Source organism: Nothoprocta perdicaria, unplaced genomic scaffold (assembly GCF_003342845.1).
Source record: "Nothoprocta perdicaria isolate Ctin4 unplaced genomic scaffold, notPer1 scaffold_133, whole genome shotgun sequence".
NCBI classification, from domain to species: Eukaryota; Metazoa; Chordata; class Aves; order Tinamiformes; family Tinamidae; genus Nothoprocta; species Nothoprocta perdicaria.
Window position 1 is genome coordinate 1,172,001 of NW_020454461.1, and position 19,787 is coordinate 1,191,787.

A 19,787-nucleotide genomic window follows, 5' to 3' on the forward strand; every position below is an offset into this window, starting at 1 on the left:
CAGCGGTCCCCTAAGGGCGGGGCGGGAGGGGGGCGTGTGAAACGTGCGTTCCTTCTCTCCCTCTTCTCAGAGTTCCCCTTCCCTACCCAGTAAACACGTTCATATCTAATGCTGTCGCCCTTCCTTTATTTGAGATGGCTCCCGTGACTGCAGGGTTTAGTGATAGAAGGGCCCAAATTCATCACTGGTAACAGATAGTTTCTTTCTAATAGGAAGATGGAATTGTCCTCTGGAAAACTTGCAAGGTTTGCTGATGGATCTGCAGTTGTTCAGGTAAAAGATTTTCAAACAGTAGGTGCTTAAAATTTCTGATCCTTAACATTATTGGGACATCGGAGTCTATTTATTAAAGGACTTTAAATGCAAAGCAGTTCTTAGTGAAGCTACTGCTGTCTGTTTTGTGTGTGGGGGGAGRAAAAAAAAAGTCTTGTGAAGCATAGATTTATGTGGTTGCCTGTCTGCAGAAAATGCCCTGGAGATCTGATGTCAGATCTCAGTGTCAGAACAGTGTCAGAACACTGATGTTGTGTTCATCAGTGAACAAACTTGTGAGTAACTTGCTTGTGAGTAACTTTATTTTTAGGTTTTTTTTTTTTTCTCTCAATCCAGTTGGGGGACACTGCAGTGATGGTCACAGCGGTCAGTAAAACAAAGCCTTCTCCATCTCAGTTTATGCCATTAGTGGTAAGTGTTAATGGCAGAACTTGTTTTCATAGACCTCACAGAATAACCAAGGTTAAAAGGATCCTCTGGAGATCTATCTAGTCCAACYCTTCTACTGAAATCAGGCTCAGCTAGAGCAGGTTGCCCAGGGCTATGTTCATTCAGATTTTGAGCATCTCTGAGGATAGTAGCTCTGCAGCTTCTTTGGATACCTGTTCCAGTGTCCAGCCACTGGCACAGTAAAAAAAACCCCTTACATTCAGATGGAACTTGCTGTRTTTCCATTTGTGYCCATGAATGTAAATAAGTAAGTACATGGGAGCAGAATTTTGTAATTGACAAATATTAGTTATATTTAGATTTAAATAAATTACAAACAAGGAAAGCACATTGCTACTAGCTATACTGGTTTATTTATGGAAAGATATCAGAAAGCCATTTCTTATTTACAACATCATGGATATGACAGAAAGTTCTGTGTCTGGATACAGGTCTAGGATGACATTGGGATAACTGATTCATAGTGAAATATTTGGTGTGGCTGGAGTTCTGTAATGGGCTAATCCAGGCACTTTAATAAAGACAGGCAGGTGTGGGGCAACTGCCTTTACATGAAGGGGCAGATCAGAAGTATGGAGTCTTTTGGAAGCAGCAGCTTGTGGGTGTGAATCAGAGGAGGAGTTAAAGTTTGTGAGATGGAAGAGTGAACAGAAACATGTTTAAATGACTTGAGGAATGCTCCAGATCACGGGCGTTAGGTCTTAGCAGAGACTTCAGCTTCTGTGACGTTTGCTGGAAGGGCAGCTTAATGAGGCACGAGCGATTAAGGAAATTTCTGCAAAGTGTCAGGGATTACTTCTAACCCAAGTGCTGAGTAGGGCAAGAAAGGCTAATGTTCTCAGGGATCTGCTGCTACTCATGAAGAGCAACAAACTGGTCAGGAACATGAAAGGAAATGGTAGTCTTGAGGTTGCTACCAGAAAGTAGTGGTTCAGTAGAGCTGAAAGGTTCCAGCAGAGTATAAGGAAAATATGTGCTTTTTTTTTTTTCTAATGAGAATAGTTAAGCTTTGGAACATGTTATTTGAGGAGTTTATGTAGGCTCCATCATTGGAGGTTCTCAAGATCCAGCTTGACAAAGTTTTGAGTAATGTCCGAGTTCASTATGCATCTTGCTGTAAGCAGGTGGTTGGACTAGAGATCTTCTCAGGTGTCCGTTCCAACCCRAATGATTCCGTGACTATGAAATCCGTGATCTGTTTTCTTTGGGAACCCCTGTTTTGTGCTTGAAAGGTTGACTATCGTCAGAAAGCTGCAGCAGCAGGAAGAATTCCTACAAACTATTTAAGAAGAGAGCTTGGTTCCACTGATAAAGAAATTCTTACCAGCAGAGTAATAGGTGGGCAAGACATTTTATCTACAATGGTTTAAGATGTTAAMATTTATTTTATAATCCTCTTGAGTGTTTGATAAGAAGTGGTAATTTATAACTGTTGTTTACAGAGCTGATAATTTTTACAGCAATGTCAGAAGAAAGCATGCTTGCATTTTCTTGCTAAAGTGTATTAGAAGTGATTCTCGGAATAGTAAATGAGCTCGAACTGTGTGCCTATAGTTACCTCTGTTGAGGTTATTGTTTCTAAGATCTCATCCTGATGAAATACTGACCTCTGTTGTTGCTCATCTGTCAGGAGAGGTGAAAAAGACGAAGCTAAATTCYGAAGTACAAAGAGATAGTCTTACTGGTGGGAACATGTTCATTTTCTTCCTCTTAATCCTGTTGGAAAAGTCATCTCAATCATGACTAAAAATGTTTCATAATTGAAATTATATAAATGTTGACTTTTAAAGTATAAAATTGAATTTAACTTTAAAGTATTTTAAGGCAGCAATGAAAGCAGGGCAAGGAACACTATAGATCTGGGCTACTAAGCAGAGTTTGATTAGTACACTAATGTGTATAAAACTATGTAAAAAAAATAAAGAAGATCTAGACATCATGGAAGTAATGCAACATGCCAAACATAGTTGCCTTTGTTGTTTTTTTGTTGTATAATTTTCAGTTTGAAAACCGTCTCATGTTTTTGTTGAAGACATTTCTGRTCAGGTACTACTTCATAGATAGCAGTGCTTAATAGATATTTTCTTTTACAAAATACAAAAGATTATTCTCTTTGTTATACAGCACATGATAAAAAAAAAAAAAAGGAGATCCAGTCCTACACCTGTTTTTCTCTGAATGCTGATGAAGTTTTATGGCGAACCATCTTTCGTGATAAATTTTCATCTTCATTCTCATCCTTTTCTCTTTTTGTTTGTTTGGACTTTTTATTTAAACCRTATTGTCAATTTCTTGGGGGTAATTTTATGGGACTTATTATGTGAAACTGACTACTGAAATCGGACAGCTTTTTACACTTTTAATATTTCTTTTGCAGATAGATCAATTAGACCACTCTTTCCAGTAGGCTACTTTTATGATACACAGGTAAGTTGTGATCATTGTCATTAGCAGCAGCCACCTGTTAGAGTGGAAAACAYGAGTATGTCCAGTGAAAATAGTAATAATACAGGTGCAATTTTAAGAAAAGCATTTTTTTTCTCATTAGCATCCAGAATGGGCTTACATTTTGAAAACCACTGTGACARTGAAATTCTGCATTTCAGTTTGTCATTTCCTTGTCTCATAGTATTTTTTTTTTTATTATGTGCTAGTTCTCAAATTTTGTTGTAGATGTTCAGGAGACAAAATTATAATGTTTTCTGTACAATGGAGGAAGTAAAATGCTTAAAAGTTAGGAAACTCCTCAAAATATTCACAGGAATTGTATGTAGGCGATATGTACTCTATAATCGGGCATCCTTCTGTTCACTTTTTCTTCACAGAAAGCATTTAATGAGACCTAGAGAAATCTTCAGGAATAGACCTTTGTTTGGTGTGTCTGAATAGTGGGCTTTTTTGTTTTCTTTTTATCACCTTCGTGGTTTAAATAAATGAAGAGGTTTTCCTTTTATAGTGTAAGCTTGTATAAATATGATAAATGTTATGTTTATAGTTAAAAATTTATGGCTTAAAACTATTGTCTTTTATCTTATGCCAGATCCTTTGTAATCTTTTAGCAGTAGATGGGGTAAATGATCCTGATATCCTGGCAATTAATGGAGGTAAGAAAACTATTGACTTTTTATATATATATTTTAAGATAATTCTATTTTTAAATATCTTTTTTTTATGTTCATTGTAGCTTCTGCTGCTCTTGCATTATCTGATATCCCATGGAATGGTCCTGTTGGTAAGTATGTACTTTGGAATGATGAATGGCTTAAACATATGGAAGAATTAGACCATAGTTGACTTTTTTTTAACTCCCTTTCCTCTCTTTAAAAGAACATATAAATCTAAGAGCCACTAATTTTTGTTTAAAATATTGAAAGTCACTTATAAGCTGTATCTGGAATTATTGCACTGGAAAGCATTATATTTTCTGACTAAATGCACTGGTATAACATTTTTCAGCCTAGAATTAATGATCTAATATACAGATCAAGAACATAAGGATTACCTTTTTGTTTGTTTGTGTTTTCTCCTCTCCTTAAAAGCTGCTCAAGTTTTTAGATTTTTGAAGAAACTTAGTCTTGAAGGTCATTGCATAGAAAGTGACTTCATAAGAGAATTTTTTTCTCTAGGAACCCAGGAGCTTTGTGTTGCTATGATGCTATGAATATTTTATGGGAAGAACAACTGTCTAGTAGAGAAAAACTGATTAATTTTTTCTTTACCTGTCTCATTTCTAGAAAATCTGTGCTCAAAGGGAAAAAAAAGACATTGCATGTAATACTATTCAGCTAAAAAAATTATTTTACCTTGTAAATTTGTTTTTGTATTTAACTAATATGCTAATATTTTAAAGCAAATCCTTATTTTTCTATATTGCTTTTAGAAGTAAAAATTTGCAAGCAAAATGATACYCTAAAGGTACTTTTKTATWTTTGTGAAAATAAGTTTCTGGAATTTCTTTGTAGGTGCAGTAAGGGTAGGAATCGTTGATGGAGAAACTATTATCAATCCAACGCGAAAAGAATTGTCATCTAGTGCTTTAAACTTAGTTGTTGCTGGAGCCCCACATAGTCAAGTCGGTAAGCAAGTTAATTATGAAAATCTGTTGAAAATGAAGTAGGTGTCTCTACAGATATTTTTAATCCATGGCATTTATTTTTATATATATATACACACATACACAGATTGCTACTGTACACAAAGTACTATGTAATAGTAGTTCATTTAACTTTTAATTTTTTATTAATAGTTATGTTGGAAGCAACAGCTGAGAATATACTGCAACAAGATTTCTGTCACGCTGTCAAAGTAGGGGTGAAACATACCCAACAAATAATTCAGGGAATTCAACAGCTAGTGAAGGAACGAGGTATTGTCAAGAGAACTGTGCAGAAGTTGTTTGTTGCTCCTGAAGAAATTGTGGAATGCGCCAAAAAGTAAGTTCAGAAAAAAAATAGCTCTTGATTTAAATTGTGTTAAAGTGAGTGAAAATGTTTTCTAATTTAGTTAGAGCAGGGGAGCGGGCAGCGAGGACGGTGCTAGTAATGTCTAAAAATGTGGGAGCCTGGTAGTTTAATAGAACTAGTGGGGGGAGAAAAACTTAGTTCACAAAAGGAATTAACTATATAATTGTTTTTTAAGCTGTTTTCAAAAATTCTGTGTCTTCTTCCAAAAGACTTGCTTTTAACAAGATCTATGCAGTGTTCACAGATACCAGCCATGATAAAGTAAGTACCATCTTAAGTACTGTCTTCAAAAAATTCATGAAAATATGATTTAATATGATAATGAAGTTGTAGTTAATTTCTTTAACCTAAAGTTAACTCCTAGGCTCTGCATGCAATACCTGTAATAGCAATAATAAGTATTTTGTAAGTTCTTTCCTATTGAAATGATAACTCATTGCAACTATTTCTTGAGTTTTGCAGAATTAGTACAAAAGTGGATTTATTGAGTTAGCTGCTTGCAAATCTTGTTCTAGGTTTCTAGAGATGAAGCAATTAACAAAATAAGGCTCGAAACAGAAGAGCAAATGAAAGGTAYTGTTTTCTACTTCCTTAATATTCGGGAAATGCTTAAGCTAACACTGTTTAAGATTACAGTTTGTTCTCTGATCATGTTATTTTAGGAAAAGCTGTATGAAGTTCACTTTCCATGTTTAAATCTTTTTTTTCTTTTCTTTTTCCCCCTAGAAAAATTTCCAGAGGCTGACCCATATGAAATCATGGAATCTTTTAATATAGTTTCAAAGGATATTTTTAGAAATCTTATTCTTAATGAGTATAGAAGGCAAGTATAGTGTACTCAAACTAAAAAGTAAAAAAATCTGTCAACTTTTTACTCAAGACTGTAGTTTCTTTGATCTCCTAATTTGCCCTTGTAACTTTAGGTGTGATGGAAGAGATTTGATGTCCATCAGAGATATTAACTGTGAAGTGAACATGTTTAAAATGCTTCATGGATCAGCCTTATTTCAGAGAGGTCAAACACAGGTAATGCTTTTAAACATCAGAAGTATTAACCATAATTACTAGAAACTGTTATTTCTTGTGAAATAATGTGAAATTTGCTTTTTCTTAGGTGTTCAAATAATAAAGACTAGCAAACAGTCACTTGTACAATTAGTAAAGTTATATAGGTAACTTGATTAACTCTTCAAACATCTACTTAATTAGAGCTGTTGCTATATAGGGCAATAAGAAATTGTTGAGGGGAGAAATCCTCTTTTTAAGAGGAACTTCATACATTCAAGCACATATGACTGGGACTCAGAAGAAAAATAAAACATAAGATCAGATTAATGAATTTTCTTCTTCTCATCAGTGTTTCTGATGGTAGATGGAGTATTTTAAAATTGTACGCAAGATCTGGACTTACTGGTTTTCTACCTCTCTTTCCTAGAAGATTGCCAGCCATTGGCCTAACTTATTATGGGGTACCTAAGTAGTTGCAAACACTTTTGTTTGTTAGTTAAGCTAACTCCTGTTCCCTGCCTTTCCCACTGAGAATAGCTGTGCTGTCTCAGAGCAGTCTTGCCCTTTTACAAAGAATTGTGGCTGCGTCCAGCCATTCAGTGAGATAATTTAATTTCTTAATGAAGCAAGTGTTACTGATGTTCTAGCTTCCTAGCAGGTCTGGAAGCAGTAAATCCATTTTGGGGTGGGTTTTTTGTTTTGTTTTGCAGTGTGTGCACTTGTAAAGGTACCTAATCTTTATGGGTTATGAATCAGTTTGTGTGATGTTTTAAAAAAAAGAAGTTTGCAGGTGTGTGATAGATGGTAACATCATCCTTTTTGCTGAAATCATTCTTTTTGACTCATCGTTACCAGTTTGAGAAGTTATGAAATGTGAAAGTGTTAGAGCAATTTATTTTTCCCTCTATCTTTGTATTCTAGGTTCTCTGTACAGTCACATTTGACTCATTAGAATCAAGTGTAAAATCAGATCTTATCTCAACAGCTGTGAGGTATGTGTATTTTTCTGGTGTTCTGGCAGTAGTTTTGTGGGGGAGGAAAATGGAGGCTGAGCATTTAAATACAATTCATAAAAGTTCCTTCAATAGCAGCATATGAGTTCATGAGTACTGAAAGATGCATCAAATTAGGCTTCGAAGTAAGTGGCCTGTTATCCAAAACATCTTCGCAGTTGCTTTTAGCTAAGCTGGCAGTAATTCAATGGACTCCGATTTGGAATTGGAGAATTWGCCAAATAATGTTTGATGTTGTTTTGAGAGAGATAAGACACTGAACTTAAACCTATAAACCGTGTACATATRTCTAGTCTCTTTAAAGGAAATCACATGGGAGAGTTGGTTCTCTTTGTTCCAGAGTTTATATTCACTTTTGCAGCTTGATACCTATTCTGCCCATTTCATCTATAGTTTACAAGTTAGTGCAGTTTCACTTTACAGGTTGGATCTGTGTAGCCCATAGACAGAAGTTTTTTCTTGAGTGAGTAGTGATTCTAGTTCTTTTGATTCAAATAGAAAAATCAAAATGAGCGGATTTCTTTTTTCCTGGAGGAATCAGTWTGTCTGAATTTCCAGCTCTCTCAAATGGTCTTTGGTGGTCTCATGTTAACCAGTTTAGGAGCTTTTTACATTTTAGTGTGTCAGCTTTACACATTAAATCTTACAGCATGAAGGTGCCTGTTCATCTTCTCTATTTTTATTGATCTTGGAAATTAGTTTTTGCTAGATAAAAGTATTCACTAATTTAAAACTATTAAGTCAGTGATCGGTAGGATGCTTCATGGATGGGCGATAAGTGCCTATATGTAGAAATAAAAGCAAATCTAGATAGATCAGATTCTTGTATTTATTGTCGAGTAGTGCAAGACTTCATTCTTGGAGAGCTTCTTTGAGCACTGGTGGTGGTGGTTGTTGTTAAACAAGAGCAGTTCTGCAGTTAGGCAGTTCCTCTCTGTATAAGCAGGTTGCTGCTGTTTCGGCCCTTCTCTCTTCTCTTTGCTGTACCAGTATCACCATAAAGCACTGATAGGGCCGATTCCATCTGGAGAAGCTGTTTAAGTGGCTGCAGTTAGTGTGACATTTGTTTCTTTGTAGACTATGGTTTTAAATTCATATGCTACAGAAAAAAAAAAAAAAGAGTAGAAATATCGGTAGTTATCAAATTTTGTCTGCCATTGCTCTGTTTATGTGTATAGTTCAATATAATCTAAATGCATGGTATATATGACTGATTGTTGCTTGGTTTTGACAGTCTTGTTTTTGTTTGATAGCGGAGTAAAAGACAAAAACTTCATGCTGCATTATGAGGTGAGAGTTCTGCTGTGAGTCACAGCTCTCTGCATGATGCTTCATGTCTGTTTTAAATGAGAAACTGGTCACCTCTGAGGATGTCTAGGTGATTTGTTAAACCATATGAATTGTTATTCCTATATGTATTTATCCTGCAGCTTCTAAACAAAAGCCCTGGTATTCTAAAAAAGGCATTTAGCAATTTTTAAAATGCTATTTCATTCAGCCTTTAATAATATTTAGCTTCTCTTTATTGCTAAAATTTGAATAGTGCTGAAGGAAAGATACCTGCTGTAYTGATTTTTAACAAACTATTTTCCTATATTCATATAGCACTCTAAACCAATAATAAATAACTAAAATAGACATCTCTGAATGACGGGAACAAAGTTTTCTAGTATGTTATTTGACAAATTTATCTGTCATTAGCCTGTCGACTTGTTCTTCTGCTTTACTCCCTTTTCTTCTGTGAACTAAAATAAAATTACTAGATATTACCTAAGCTGCATCTTAATTTGTAAACTAAGTGATTGACAGAAGTCATTTAGTTGTTTGGTATTTTTTTGTTCTCTTTTCCTGGAGATGCATAAGAAGTCAAACGTGCTTTAAAATGGAGGGGGAAAAAAAAATAGTAAATTTTATCTATGCCATGTTTTTCTTCGTAGTTTCCTCCGTATGCAACTAATGAGACCGGCAAAGTTACAGGTGTGAACAGAAGAGAACTTGGGCATGGTAAGTTAAGACTAGGTGTAATGCTTTCAGTTTTAATATTTTGTATGTTTCTATTTGTGGATAAATTTGTAATTTTTTTGTATTTTTAAAATAGGTGCACTCGCAGAGAGAGCTTTGAAACCAGTTATTCCCCAGAATTTCCCATTCACAATACGAGTTACTTCTGAAGTCTTGGAGTCAAATGGTATTACGATTTCCTTACTTATAATCTAATGATAGAGTCTGCCTCTTAAAGTAGTCTGAGTGTGACAGTGAGTTCTAGACATTTTAAGCTGATTGCTTTCCATTTCAAGCTTCCTTATCTGGGTAACTGTATTGTGCAAAGTCCTTAAAATGAAGATGCTGTGTAGAGTCACAAATAATGGAGGAGCTTTTAATTCGTGTAACAGTACATTGTGAGTAGGAGATATAAATTTGAAGTTAACAAAATCATGTTTGGGAGTAGCTTTGTGCTACAGAGTAGAGGAGTAAATTGAGATGTGTTCTTCAGTGTTGACTGCAGCGGGTATCCTCACTGATTTAAAAATAAGTGCCCCTGTATCTGTGTGTGTCCCTTCCCATCTCCCAGACTGGGACTACATTATCCACTTGATCTTTCTGCTCAAATGGGGAAAAAGATAAGGTCCTTGAACAATGTCATTTTCATGTATTTATTCCATTAGTTAAGTGTGCCTGGACTTCTTGCCAGCTGGTTTAGAATTAAGCCTCAATGCACGTGTAATCAATTGTGGATCCCTGGGTTACATGAGAAGAGTAGCTTTATCTTCTCTCCTACCTGACCTAGGTAGGAGAACCTGCAGRGAAGGGATAAGCGGGAAGGAAGGATTCCCCTGGTGCTTAGGTCATGGATTTCCCCTGTGTAGCAGAGTTATTTGAGCTCCTGATTTTATTTATTTTTTAGCGCTACTGTAGTGAGATATGAAGATTGATGAAGAAAGGGAAGGAATCCCATTTGTAGCTCCCTGTTGCTTGTCTGGAATTTTTAAAATTGATGRTGGTACTTGAGATTTTTTGGCATCAGTGTCATAAAAGATTCAGACTATTTCATCTCTTTCTTACTAAAAACATTTCTACTTCAGAAACTTTCCGGCAGAATGGAGAAATGGAGTTGTTGTACTGCAGTTATGAGTATTGCTGTACTGTATGCTGTAGCATATTCTGGCTAGCAGCAAGGTTAATTTTCAAACTGTCACTAAAGAAATATCACTAGCAAGTTYTGTTTCAGGTGCTTCTGGTCAATATTTAATACATCTTCCCCTATATTCTAATTCTTTAGGATCCTCTTCAATGGCATCTGCATGTGGTGGAAGTTTGGCATTAATGGATGCAGGTAAGAAATTCGAAACTTAAATGAAATGAAACTTAAATTACGTTATATTACATAAATTTATTACATAACCTGTGAGCACATATATCTGTAATTTATAAAATCGTGACCACAGATTATAATTTTTTTTTTCATTACCATTATTAGGAGTTCCAATATCAAGTGCAGTGGCAGGTGTAGCAATAGGTCTTGTTACCAAATGCAATCCAGAGAAAAATGGTGATATTGAGGATTATCGTTTGCTGACAGACATCCTGGTGAGTGTTTCTAGCAAAGATACTGTGCATTGCTACTTAATCCTATAAAATAGCCCCTGTGCCCCTCTTTTGCAGCCTCATTTAACCAGTTAATTCTGGAACACACTCTTGGAAATACTGCATAGTTTTGTCTTTTTGTTTTGCCTCCCAAATAATCTTTAAAGAATGTCCAGTCATGCGTCTTAGTTTTGTATCATTACTCAGTCACTCTTTTAAGCCTTTATAAACTGTTTCCAATTAATTTTGACTCATTACTCCTGAATATTTGAGTTTCCTATGCTGCATTTTGTTTCTGCTCGGGGGATGTAAGCGAGGCTTACGCTTGCCTTCACCATAGCTAGAGAGAGTTCTGAATATTCCCTGAAGAACTGGCAGTGTGCCTTCATATGGCAACAAGGGGGTTAGGGTGCTTGGARGCAGTGCCAGAACAAATGGACTTTGTCCTATCTCTACGTATTCCTGTCTCAATCTTGCCTTCTTAGCTATGCCRGTTCAAATGTTTGTCCAGTTCCGTGGTGAGCTAGTTGAGGAGAGTATYCTGATTTTAAAGCAAACAAAGGTAACTTTTCCTTGTTTTATTCCTGTTCATCCCTGTTCAGTTTTGTAAAACTTTTTACCAAAACAAACAAAAAAATCAGTATGTAGAAGAGAGAATAAGCAGTTGGCAAAGTTGCTGGGAAAAATGCATGTTATCTTGCTGCTGCTACTCCTTCCATTGGCACAGCTACTGAGGATACAGAATTAACTGTATATTTGCTCAGAAACTAGGACCCAAAAGCTGTTAGAATATGGGGAAAGGCACCATGTTACCTTAGTATAGTGAAATAAAGCTAAAGCAAAACACTTGAGTACTGGAAGTAATTACAAGTCTGCAAAACTGTCCTGTGACTTACTGAAACTTTTGGTGTGATGTGACACTGGCATAAAGACTTCTCAATTTATTTTATTTCTCTACTCGTAGGGAATTGAGGATTACTATGGTGATATGGATTTCAAAATGGCAGGAACTAATAAAGGAATAACTGCCTTGCAGGTATCTTAACATTAAATCTTCTTAAAGTGAAACTTGGAGAATTTCCWTAAAAGAAACCTTTCTTCACATATTTCTATCACTTAACTCTTCTCATATTAGGTTGATCTAAAACTACCAGGAATACCAATAAAAATTGTAATGGAAGCTATTCAGCAAGCCACAAGTATGTTTGCACATATTTTCTTATTTTATATTATAAATTTGTTATTCATTTTGTTAAATTTGTCATATTGTTAAAATGCTTTTGTCTTCTGAAAAGTTGTATTTCAATGTAAGTTCTTCATACAGAAGTGAAACCACGCCAGAAAGTAAGTTATTATTTGTTAACTTTATGCACGCACAAGTAGAAATTGTTTCCAGTTGAGCTATTTTGGTTAGTGAATCAACAAATCAGCAACTCTATCATTAGAGCATGGCAAAAAATATATTCTTTCTGTCTTATAAATGAATTTGTCAAATTTAAAAGCATTCAATATAGTTTTGAAGACTCCACTATAATGCAGGTTAGCATAAATAGTATGAAGTGAATAAGYAGTTGACTGGCCCTGAAGGAGATCATCAGTTCATTTCAAATTCTACTGTAGATATTAATGAAGTTTGGGAAGCTACATTTTTCAACTTGAGACTGATAAAAAATGCAGTCTAACCTACTAGGAGGTAGCAACAATTTCTTTTTTTTTTATCATTGCTGTTTATCATCTCTTTAACAATTTATCTATATCTATATCTATATCTACATATATATGTACCTGTGTCTGAAATAAATAGCTCAAAATATATCGCTGAACTGTGCGTTCATGTATGATTCAATATCATTCAAGTGATTSAGTATAATTACTGAACATCTGCTATAGGTTCTGAACTAAGTGTAACCTCTATATCTAAGTATATGGCACTTGGTTGTACMTGGCAAAATATTAGTGAAAACTTGTAAGATGAGTACTATCCTTTTTAGCTGCTATTTAATCTTTCATGAATGCTTTTRAATAGACAACTAGTGTCAAGGAAAATAATTTCAAATATTACTGGTGCATCCAAATATCATACAATAATAGATATATGTAGTAGGTTTTTTTAGTCAGAGGACTGCATTCAATCTCCAGAAAGATTTGGCCATTTCCAGCACACTTAGCTGCCATATCATCACACCTAGTGTCAGTGAAAATGTCTGCCATTCCTTGAGGGGTTTTATTATTATTATTAAAAGGGAATTCAAAATGACATATACAAAAGGTGTAGTACTAAGAGTCACCARTTCAGTGCAATGTATGATTTCCTTCAAAGAAGGAAATCAAGTCAGTGGCACAGCAAATTGGGAGGAAAAAAACATGCAAAATAATAACATCAGGATAGAGGGGAAAACATGATGAGACATCTGCATGCAGTGTTTTGGAGTTGATGTTCTGAACAAATGCTCCATAACTAAGCCACAGCACTTTCTAAAATGTTAGTCATGCTCGATTCAAACAATGTGTGCTCACGTGGAAAGAAAAGCTTGGTCTTGGTGCTGTAGAAAAGCAGTAAAATAAACTTGCTATTAAAAATAAGCTCCAAACTAATTTTGAAACAATTTCTGAACGGTTTTTTGAATGTCTGTATGCCACCTGCATAAAATATATACTACCTCACAATAAATTGTGGTAAACTAATGTACTTTTAGGTTAGACAGGAGATATATATATATATATATATATATATATATATATATTAAGAATGGATGCTTATACTTCATAATGAAAATAACATAAACATAAAAGTATTCATAACATAAAAGTATCCTTATTTTATTCTTATTTTTTTTTCTTTCCTCCCTGTTCCTCCCTCCCCATCCCCAACAGCTGCTAAGAAGGAGATTTTACAAATCATGAATGAAACACTGGCGAAACCCAGACCTGGCAGAAAGGAAAATGGCCCTGTTGTAGGTAATATTATTTGTTAATTTGTAATTACTTTTTACCTATGAACTGCGTTTTCAATGAAGGTCTGGTTATGTGTGCTTCTCTGTTCGCAACCCTACCTCAGGTAACATTTTCTTTAGAATTTTTGAGATGAATTTTTCTGTAGTACCCTATTCACTACATACTGGAAAGCAGATCTAAACTGCAGTCATGTGAAATTGCTCCTAAATCAGGATAGCTAAACATCAATAATGATATGGCTAGAGGGTATTTATGCTCCTCAAATTAGCTTTTTTGTTTTGTTTTCCATTTATTTCAAATTTTAGTCGATGTAATTTTAGTCCATGTTTAGCAGATAATATCCTTAGGAAATTAAAACCTAAATGAATACAACATATTTTTAAGAGTTTTTAAAAACATCATATTCAGCATTTCAGAGTATCTTTCAATGTTCTTTCAGAAACTATCCATGTTCCATTATCAAAAAGGTTACGGTTTGTTGGACCTGGAGCCTATAATTTGAAAAAACTTCAAGCACAGACAGGTAAGGCATTCTTGCTGTAATAACTTAAGGTAGTGTTATGATAGCTTCTCTACACTATGTAAGAATTATTAATGTATAATTTTAAACAGTAGATCTTGGTATCATGGCTGTTAATAGCAAAGCTATTAGTGAATCTTTACGTCTCTACAAAATGATTTCTCTATGTCTTTACAGAATCTAGAACTATCTAAACTTAATTTTTCCAAACTCTTTTGTATGGTCTGTAGAATTGACATTTCCTAAACAGTGGAAAGGAATAATTATTAAGAATAGGATACTTCTGAAATTCTTGCTTAATGCTGCAGACTGAATAGCAGTATTTGTGTTTGTCCTTGCTGTTTCCCTGTTAAGWACAACCCGAATCTTTACTATATTTTGATTTTTATCTGTATATACATATGCACACGTGTGTACGTACGTTATGTTYGAATGATGGAGTAAAGCTCATTTGACATTAAGCTGTGTAGCTTCTCTGTGTAGAAGTACTTGTAATTCATTTTTCAGTGGGAGTTGCCAGTCGTTTGGTGAATATTACAAAGGTTTTGGGGAATTTGGGGAAGAGAGAACTAATGGTGCATCTGGGGATAATCCTCCATGCAATGTTGAAGTGATGTGAAGCAAGTCTAATCCGTTATTAATATGTTYGAGTGTAGATCAGATCTGTGCAGCTTCTGAAACTCTTTTGTAAAAACCTAAATTGTTCAAGAACTTTTCATGTCATTAACAGATCATAGCAAACGGTTGTGTAAATGCAAAAGTTTCCATATGGAGCACAAGCTTGTACAGCTATTTGGCAAGCATAGCTGTAACATAATTTCTGTACAGTTATCTATAAAGCTGTCCAGTGCTGAATCCAAAGAACAATATTTGAAATGACTAGGAATCTGRGAACTTAGTGGGTGTGTACTTCATAATTTTGCCCTGTGCAAGTTTTAAGTRTGGATGTGAGTTTTCTGCTTGCTGAAACAGCAGCAGTGTGCATCTAAATCCTTACATCAAATAAATTCTTTTTCTAAGGTGTAACTCTAAGCCAGATAGATGAAGAGACATATTCTGTGTTTGCTCCCACACCTGGTGCTATGCATGAAGCAAGAGAATTTATCCGTGAAATCTGCAAAGATGATGTAAGGATGGACTTTTGCTGTTCACTTTTTCTGTTTGCATTCTGTGCATTTGTCTTACTGTTCTTTGTTTTGTTTTCCCTACAGCAGGAACTTAATTTGGAATTTGGTGCAGTCTATACAGCCACAATAACTGAAATTAGGTATGAAAAGTGCTCTGAACTTCAGATCAAAGTTAAAAGTATTTCTTTTTGTAGATATATTCTTGAAAAATAGTTACATTGTAAAATAATTGATTTATGTAGGATGTCATGCTGGTGACATTGGCCCCTGCATGATGCCTGGTATTTTATGTATTGAAAATATCACGATCTGTCTTTCAGCTGTTTAATTTTGCTGCATTGGAATGTCCCTTAAATTTAAGGCTTTTTTGTCTGTCTGTTTTAGAGCAATGATGGGAGTTTGGCTTTCATTGGTAGGGCATGTATTTGATTGACATTACATGCACTTCAGGACATAATGCTTAGTTGAAATGTAGTGTCCTGAAATAAGCAGTTTCCATTTATTTTGAAGATAAATATGTAGATATCTTATGGCTGTTTAGAGGATTTTATAAGTAATGGGGAAAAATCTTAGATCACCTTTTACCAAATCTTTGAGCACCTTTATGCTTGCTTTGGAGTCAGCTTTCTGAGTAAGTTACATTGTATTTTGAACTAACCATGCAGTTTTCTGTTGCAGGGATTCTGGAGTGATGGTAAAATTGTATCCAAACATGACGCCTGTGTTACTTCATAATTCACAGCTTGATCAAAGAAAGGTAATACTTAACAACTGTAGACTAGAAATTCGTTAGCAAATTTTTTTTTTACTTATTTTGAATCAGTTTTCATTAAACATAGTCTACTCTATACAGGAGCTCTAGAGTCTGTTGCCATGATAAAAGCTTTGTTGCATTAGCAGCACCTCTCCTCTTGTTTAACCTTTGCTTACCTAAATGTGCTTTGAGCTGCATGTAGCCCTGTCTGTATGCAAGCTGCAGGCCTCCTATCAATGCTTTATGCACATCACTGGGTTTTTTTAGGTCTGTAATATCTTCTGATATGTAACATGCATAAACCAGCTCATTAATCTGTGTTCAGCTGCTTTAGTCCATCTATAATTGTCTGAAATGTAGTGTAAAGAAAACTACATGGGATTTGGGTTTGTTCTGCTTGTAATACCTGATGGCACATGCTGCTAGGAGAAATTCTATGATTTGTAAAATTCGGATTAGTGATAGAGGCAAGCACTGAAGAGAGGATTGAATGGGTGCTGGGAAAATACATGGGTGCCTTGGTAGGAAAACATAGAATGACCTGAAAGTAAGAACTGGGGTTTGTATTTGCTGCTCACCATGATGTAATGCAAAATCCAACAATCTGTGGGTATATTTTTAACAGATTAGTGGTCTAGTTGGAAGATTGTTATACACTAACCTATATTATATGCTTATGTATATTCATTTACACTAATTAAAACTTCCTGAAAAATACTGTGTTCTAGATTAAACATCCTAGTGCCTTGGGATTAGAAGTTGGCCAAGAAATTCAGGTATTTATTTCTTTTCACCTTAAATTGTCAGTAAACTGCCGCTCATACTTTAGTATTCGCGTGTAAATTTGTTTTTCATTTTTGTATTTATGAAGGAAATATTTTGCCATGTCAGATTATCTGTGTTGGTTAAATGCTAGTTTGTTTCAAATGATCAGAAATTTATTTAATGTCTCTTACCATCCATGCACCAAATTGATTTGATTGTGCGATATTGGCTAAAAAGTACCTATTGTCTATGGTATTTCTTGCTCTTTAAATTAAAAATTCTTAAACAGTAGTTTAGCATAACTGTGCTGATCTAGAAGTTGTATGTTTTCATAACAGGTGAAATACTTTGGACGTGACCCCACTGATGGCAGAATGCGGCTTTCACGCAAAGTTCTTCAGTCCCCAGCCACGACTGTGCTCAAGACCCTTACAGACAAAAATAGCATTGTCATGGGGGGTACAGCTCCTCAGTCATCTAGTTCATCCCAGTGATTGGTAAGACCGCAGAAACCTCTTTACACCACTCAGTACTGCACTTTGATGGCAACTAATAAAGAGAATTTTTTATCACTGTATATATTGTACTTAGTGGTGTACAAATACAGCTTGCCAGTGCTCATAAGATAGAAACTGCTGTTTCCTATCTTTACAAGCTGTAAAGAACTTGGTATTATGAAATTGCTTCAAATGCCTGGACTTATTCAGGCATCCTAAATGGTGTATTTTCTCCAGAACAAACTTACTTGTTAACCTAAAGCATCTGTGTAAGCATTCCCTCTTTTTTCCCTCCCCTAGCTTAAAAAACAACCACCAAAAAAATAGGAGAGGGAGGTGAGGGAATAGAGGTGGCAGGAGCGTCATAGGAAACAAAAAGAAAAAAAAAMCYTGCTTTTTGTAAACTTCTGAATCAACTACTGCAATGTCCAAAGCACTTTTTTAGAACTAGTCTTCCTAAGAAGCATTTTATTGTATAACAGACTTAGAGTTTAATCTGTTGTATGATTTCTTTTTCCCCTTAGGAAAGCACTAGAAAGGGAAGGTGTCTAGTCATAAAATTAAGAGAAATTATGCAAGAAGTTTGGCAAAGGGAGWTGTTACATGACAGTGATAACTTAAGAATCTATTTTTGCAGATTTTATTATAGAATACTTCCTCTCTCTTTCAGGAAAAAAGGCTTATAGGTCATGGCAATGCAAGCAGTCTTCACTAGAATCTACAGATGGATGATAGTGAAATGCATTTTTAAAATAGAAGCTATTCACACTTAAAGATGATGTACAACTTCAAAGTCTTCAAGCAGATGAAAAACTTAAATCCAACCAACGCTCTTACCTTGCGTAGTATAGCTGAAACTCTAAGAACATGGAATTGTATTGACTGGAGAGCAGATTATTTAAGTACATTTCAGTGATTAAGATTCCTCTTGTTACCATCTCAAAATAAAAAATGCATAAATGACATAGAGGTATTTAGCAGTTGCTTCCTTGGAGAAGAGATTCTCCTGTATGCTTGGCTGATGAGATGTGGCAGTGACGAAATACGGAGTTGTTAGGTACGTGTGGCCAGCCAGTGTCAGCATTACTGACATTTCTGTGTACAAGATGGAAATTTTGAGCAGAACCTAGAAACTTGCAAGAAGCATCACCTTCAACATGGTTGGCACTGTTTCAGGTTAATACATCAAGAACGGTCATAGTGTTTTGACTTCTATAATGCTTAAATATATGACTGATAAGGRTACCAAAAAAACTGACCAGAACCCAATCATTAAAAGTGAATTTTAATCATAATAAAAAGACTAGGATTAAAATAATTGTTTTGAAATAAACAATTGATAATTCTTCCACCTCAAAATCTCCTTGTTGAGGGCCAAAATTCTTCTATTTAGTTATGCCCTATCAATGGGTTCACCAGTCTCTTTTACACTTCAAAACGTTTCCCAGGGAGTCATCGGAATTAACTTGTTTTTCTACTGTGAGATACAGGCTCTTAAAATGAAAGAGGTATCCCTTCTCATGCTCTTAAATTGGTGGAGAGGTCTAAAAAGGAAATCATATTCTCACCTGATAGCAAGTGGGCTCTGGATCTCCTGACAGAAAAAAATAAAATTTTGAGAGAAGAAATGTGAATGTATAGTAAGACTTGTTCTGCCTTTTTTTTTATTCTAAGTTAAAATATTAAAAAAAAAATCTGTCCTACTTCTTGTAGTTGTGTCTTTTTTCATCATTTAAGACTGAAAAGTTTTCCCTGGCATCTTTTCATCTTCTTTGAGCACTGTATACTGATATTTCTTTGAACTACTGTCCTTACTTGCTGTGATTTGACTTAATGGATGAGTATCCAGGTGGTTACATATCCTGGAAAATACTAACGGAAAATTCCTAAAAAGCAGCTCAGGAAGGGTTTGGTTTCTCCTAACTGTTCTCAGAAATTCTAACTTCTGCAATCCAAGTGGCTTTCCATTATGTAGCTGCTTTTATTGTGGAAAATTTTATGTAAGGCTTTTTTATGTAATATGACTGAGGGATGCTCTAGTTAGTAAAATACTATGTAAACTACCACCTCTTTGGTAGTCTTTTTTTCCCTACCAAAATAGAAACTTTTTTTTTCTGACTATCTCATTACCAGTAAGTTGCTTCTGTTTGAATCTGTGATAACTCAGAATTTAAGAGACAGAAAAACACCATTCTTTCCTGTGAATGTGTTTTCTCACCTCTGTTTTAGGAGTAATTAATGCTTCCTGTTGGTCAATGTGATAGACAGTGGTAAATCTGCTGCTGGGTTGTTAGRATGTTTTTTCCTCTTTGATAGACTATGTAGTAGCACAGAAAACTTGTATGCCCTGTAACGAAGGTGGGAGGAGGCAGCTTGT

The 19,787-nt window shown here is 35.1% G+C and overlaps 1 protein-coding gene across 1 annotated transcript; it reads left to right on the top strand.

Moving 5' to 3' along the window:
* The first annotated feature begins 216 nt into the window (after positions 1-216).
* PNPT1 (polyribonucleotide nucleotidyltransferase 1) lies at positions 217-17,412 on the top strand. The gene is made up of 27 exons (XM_026033796.1): positions 217-273; positions 610-684; positions 1,956-2,061; positions 3,101-3,150; positions 3,764-3,827; positions 3,908-3,955; positions 4,686-4,799; positions 4,970-5,156; positions 5,396-5,447; positions 5,702-5,759; positions 5,913-6,009; positions 6,110-6,212; positions 7,116-7,186; positions 8,461-8,497; positions 9,145-9,211; positions 9,306-9,395; positions 10,488-10,541; positions 10,686-10,795; positions 11,757-11,828; positions 11,928-11,991; positions 13,667-13,750; positions 14,187-14,270; positions 15,288-15,394; positions 15,479-15,534; positions 16,073-16,151; positions 16,877-16,924; positions 17,252-17,412. Exons 1-27 carry the CDS (start codon positions 217-219, stop codon positions 17,405-17,407), a joined length of 2,190 nt encoding a protein of 729 aa, XP_025889581.1. The 3' UTR covers positions 17,408-17,412.
* Positions 17,413-19,787: the final 2,375 nt, after the last annotated feature.

Bases quoted from the DNA above. Each gene is read 5' to 3' on its own strand.
- PNPT1 (XM_026033796.1), top strand. From the start codon at position 217: ATGGAATTGTCCTCTGGAAAACTTGCAAGGTTTGCTGATGGATCTGCA. The intron at 3,828-3,907 runs GTAAGAAAACTA...TGTTCATTGTAG, and splicing joins TATCCTGGCAATTAATGGAG to CTTCTGCTGCTCTTGCATTA. The intron at 11,829-11,927 runs GTATCTTAACAT...TTCTCATATTAG, and splicing joins AAGGAATAACTGCCTTGCAG to GTTGATCTAAAACTACCAGG.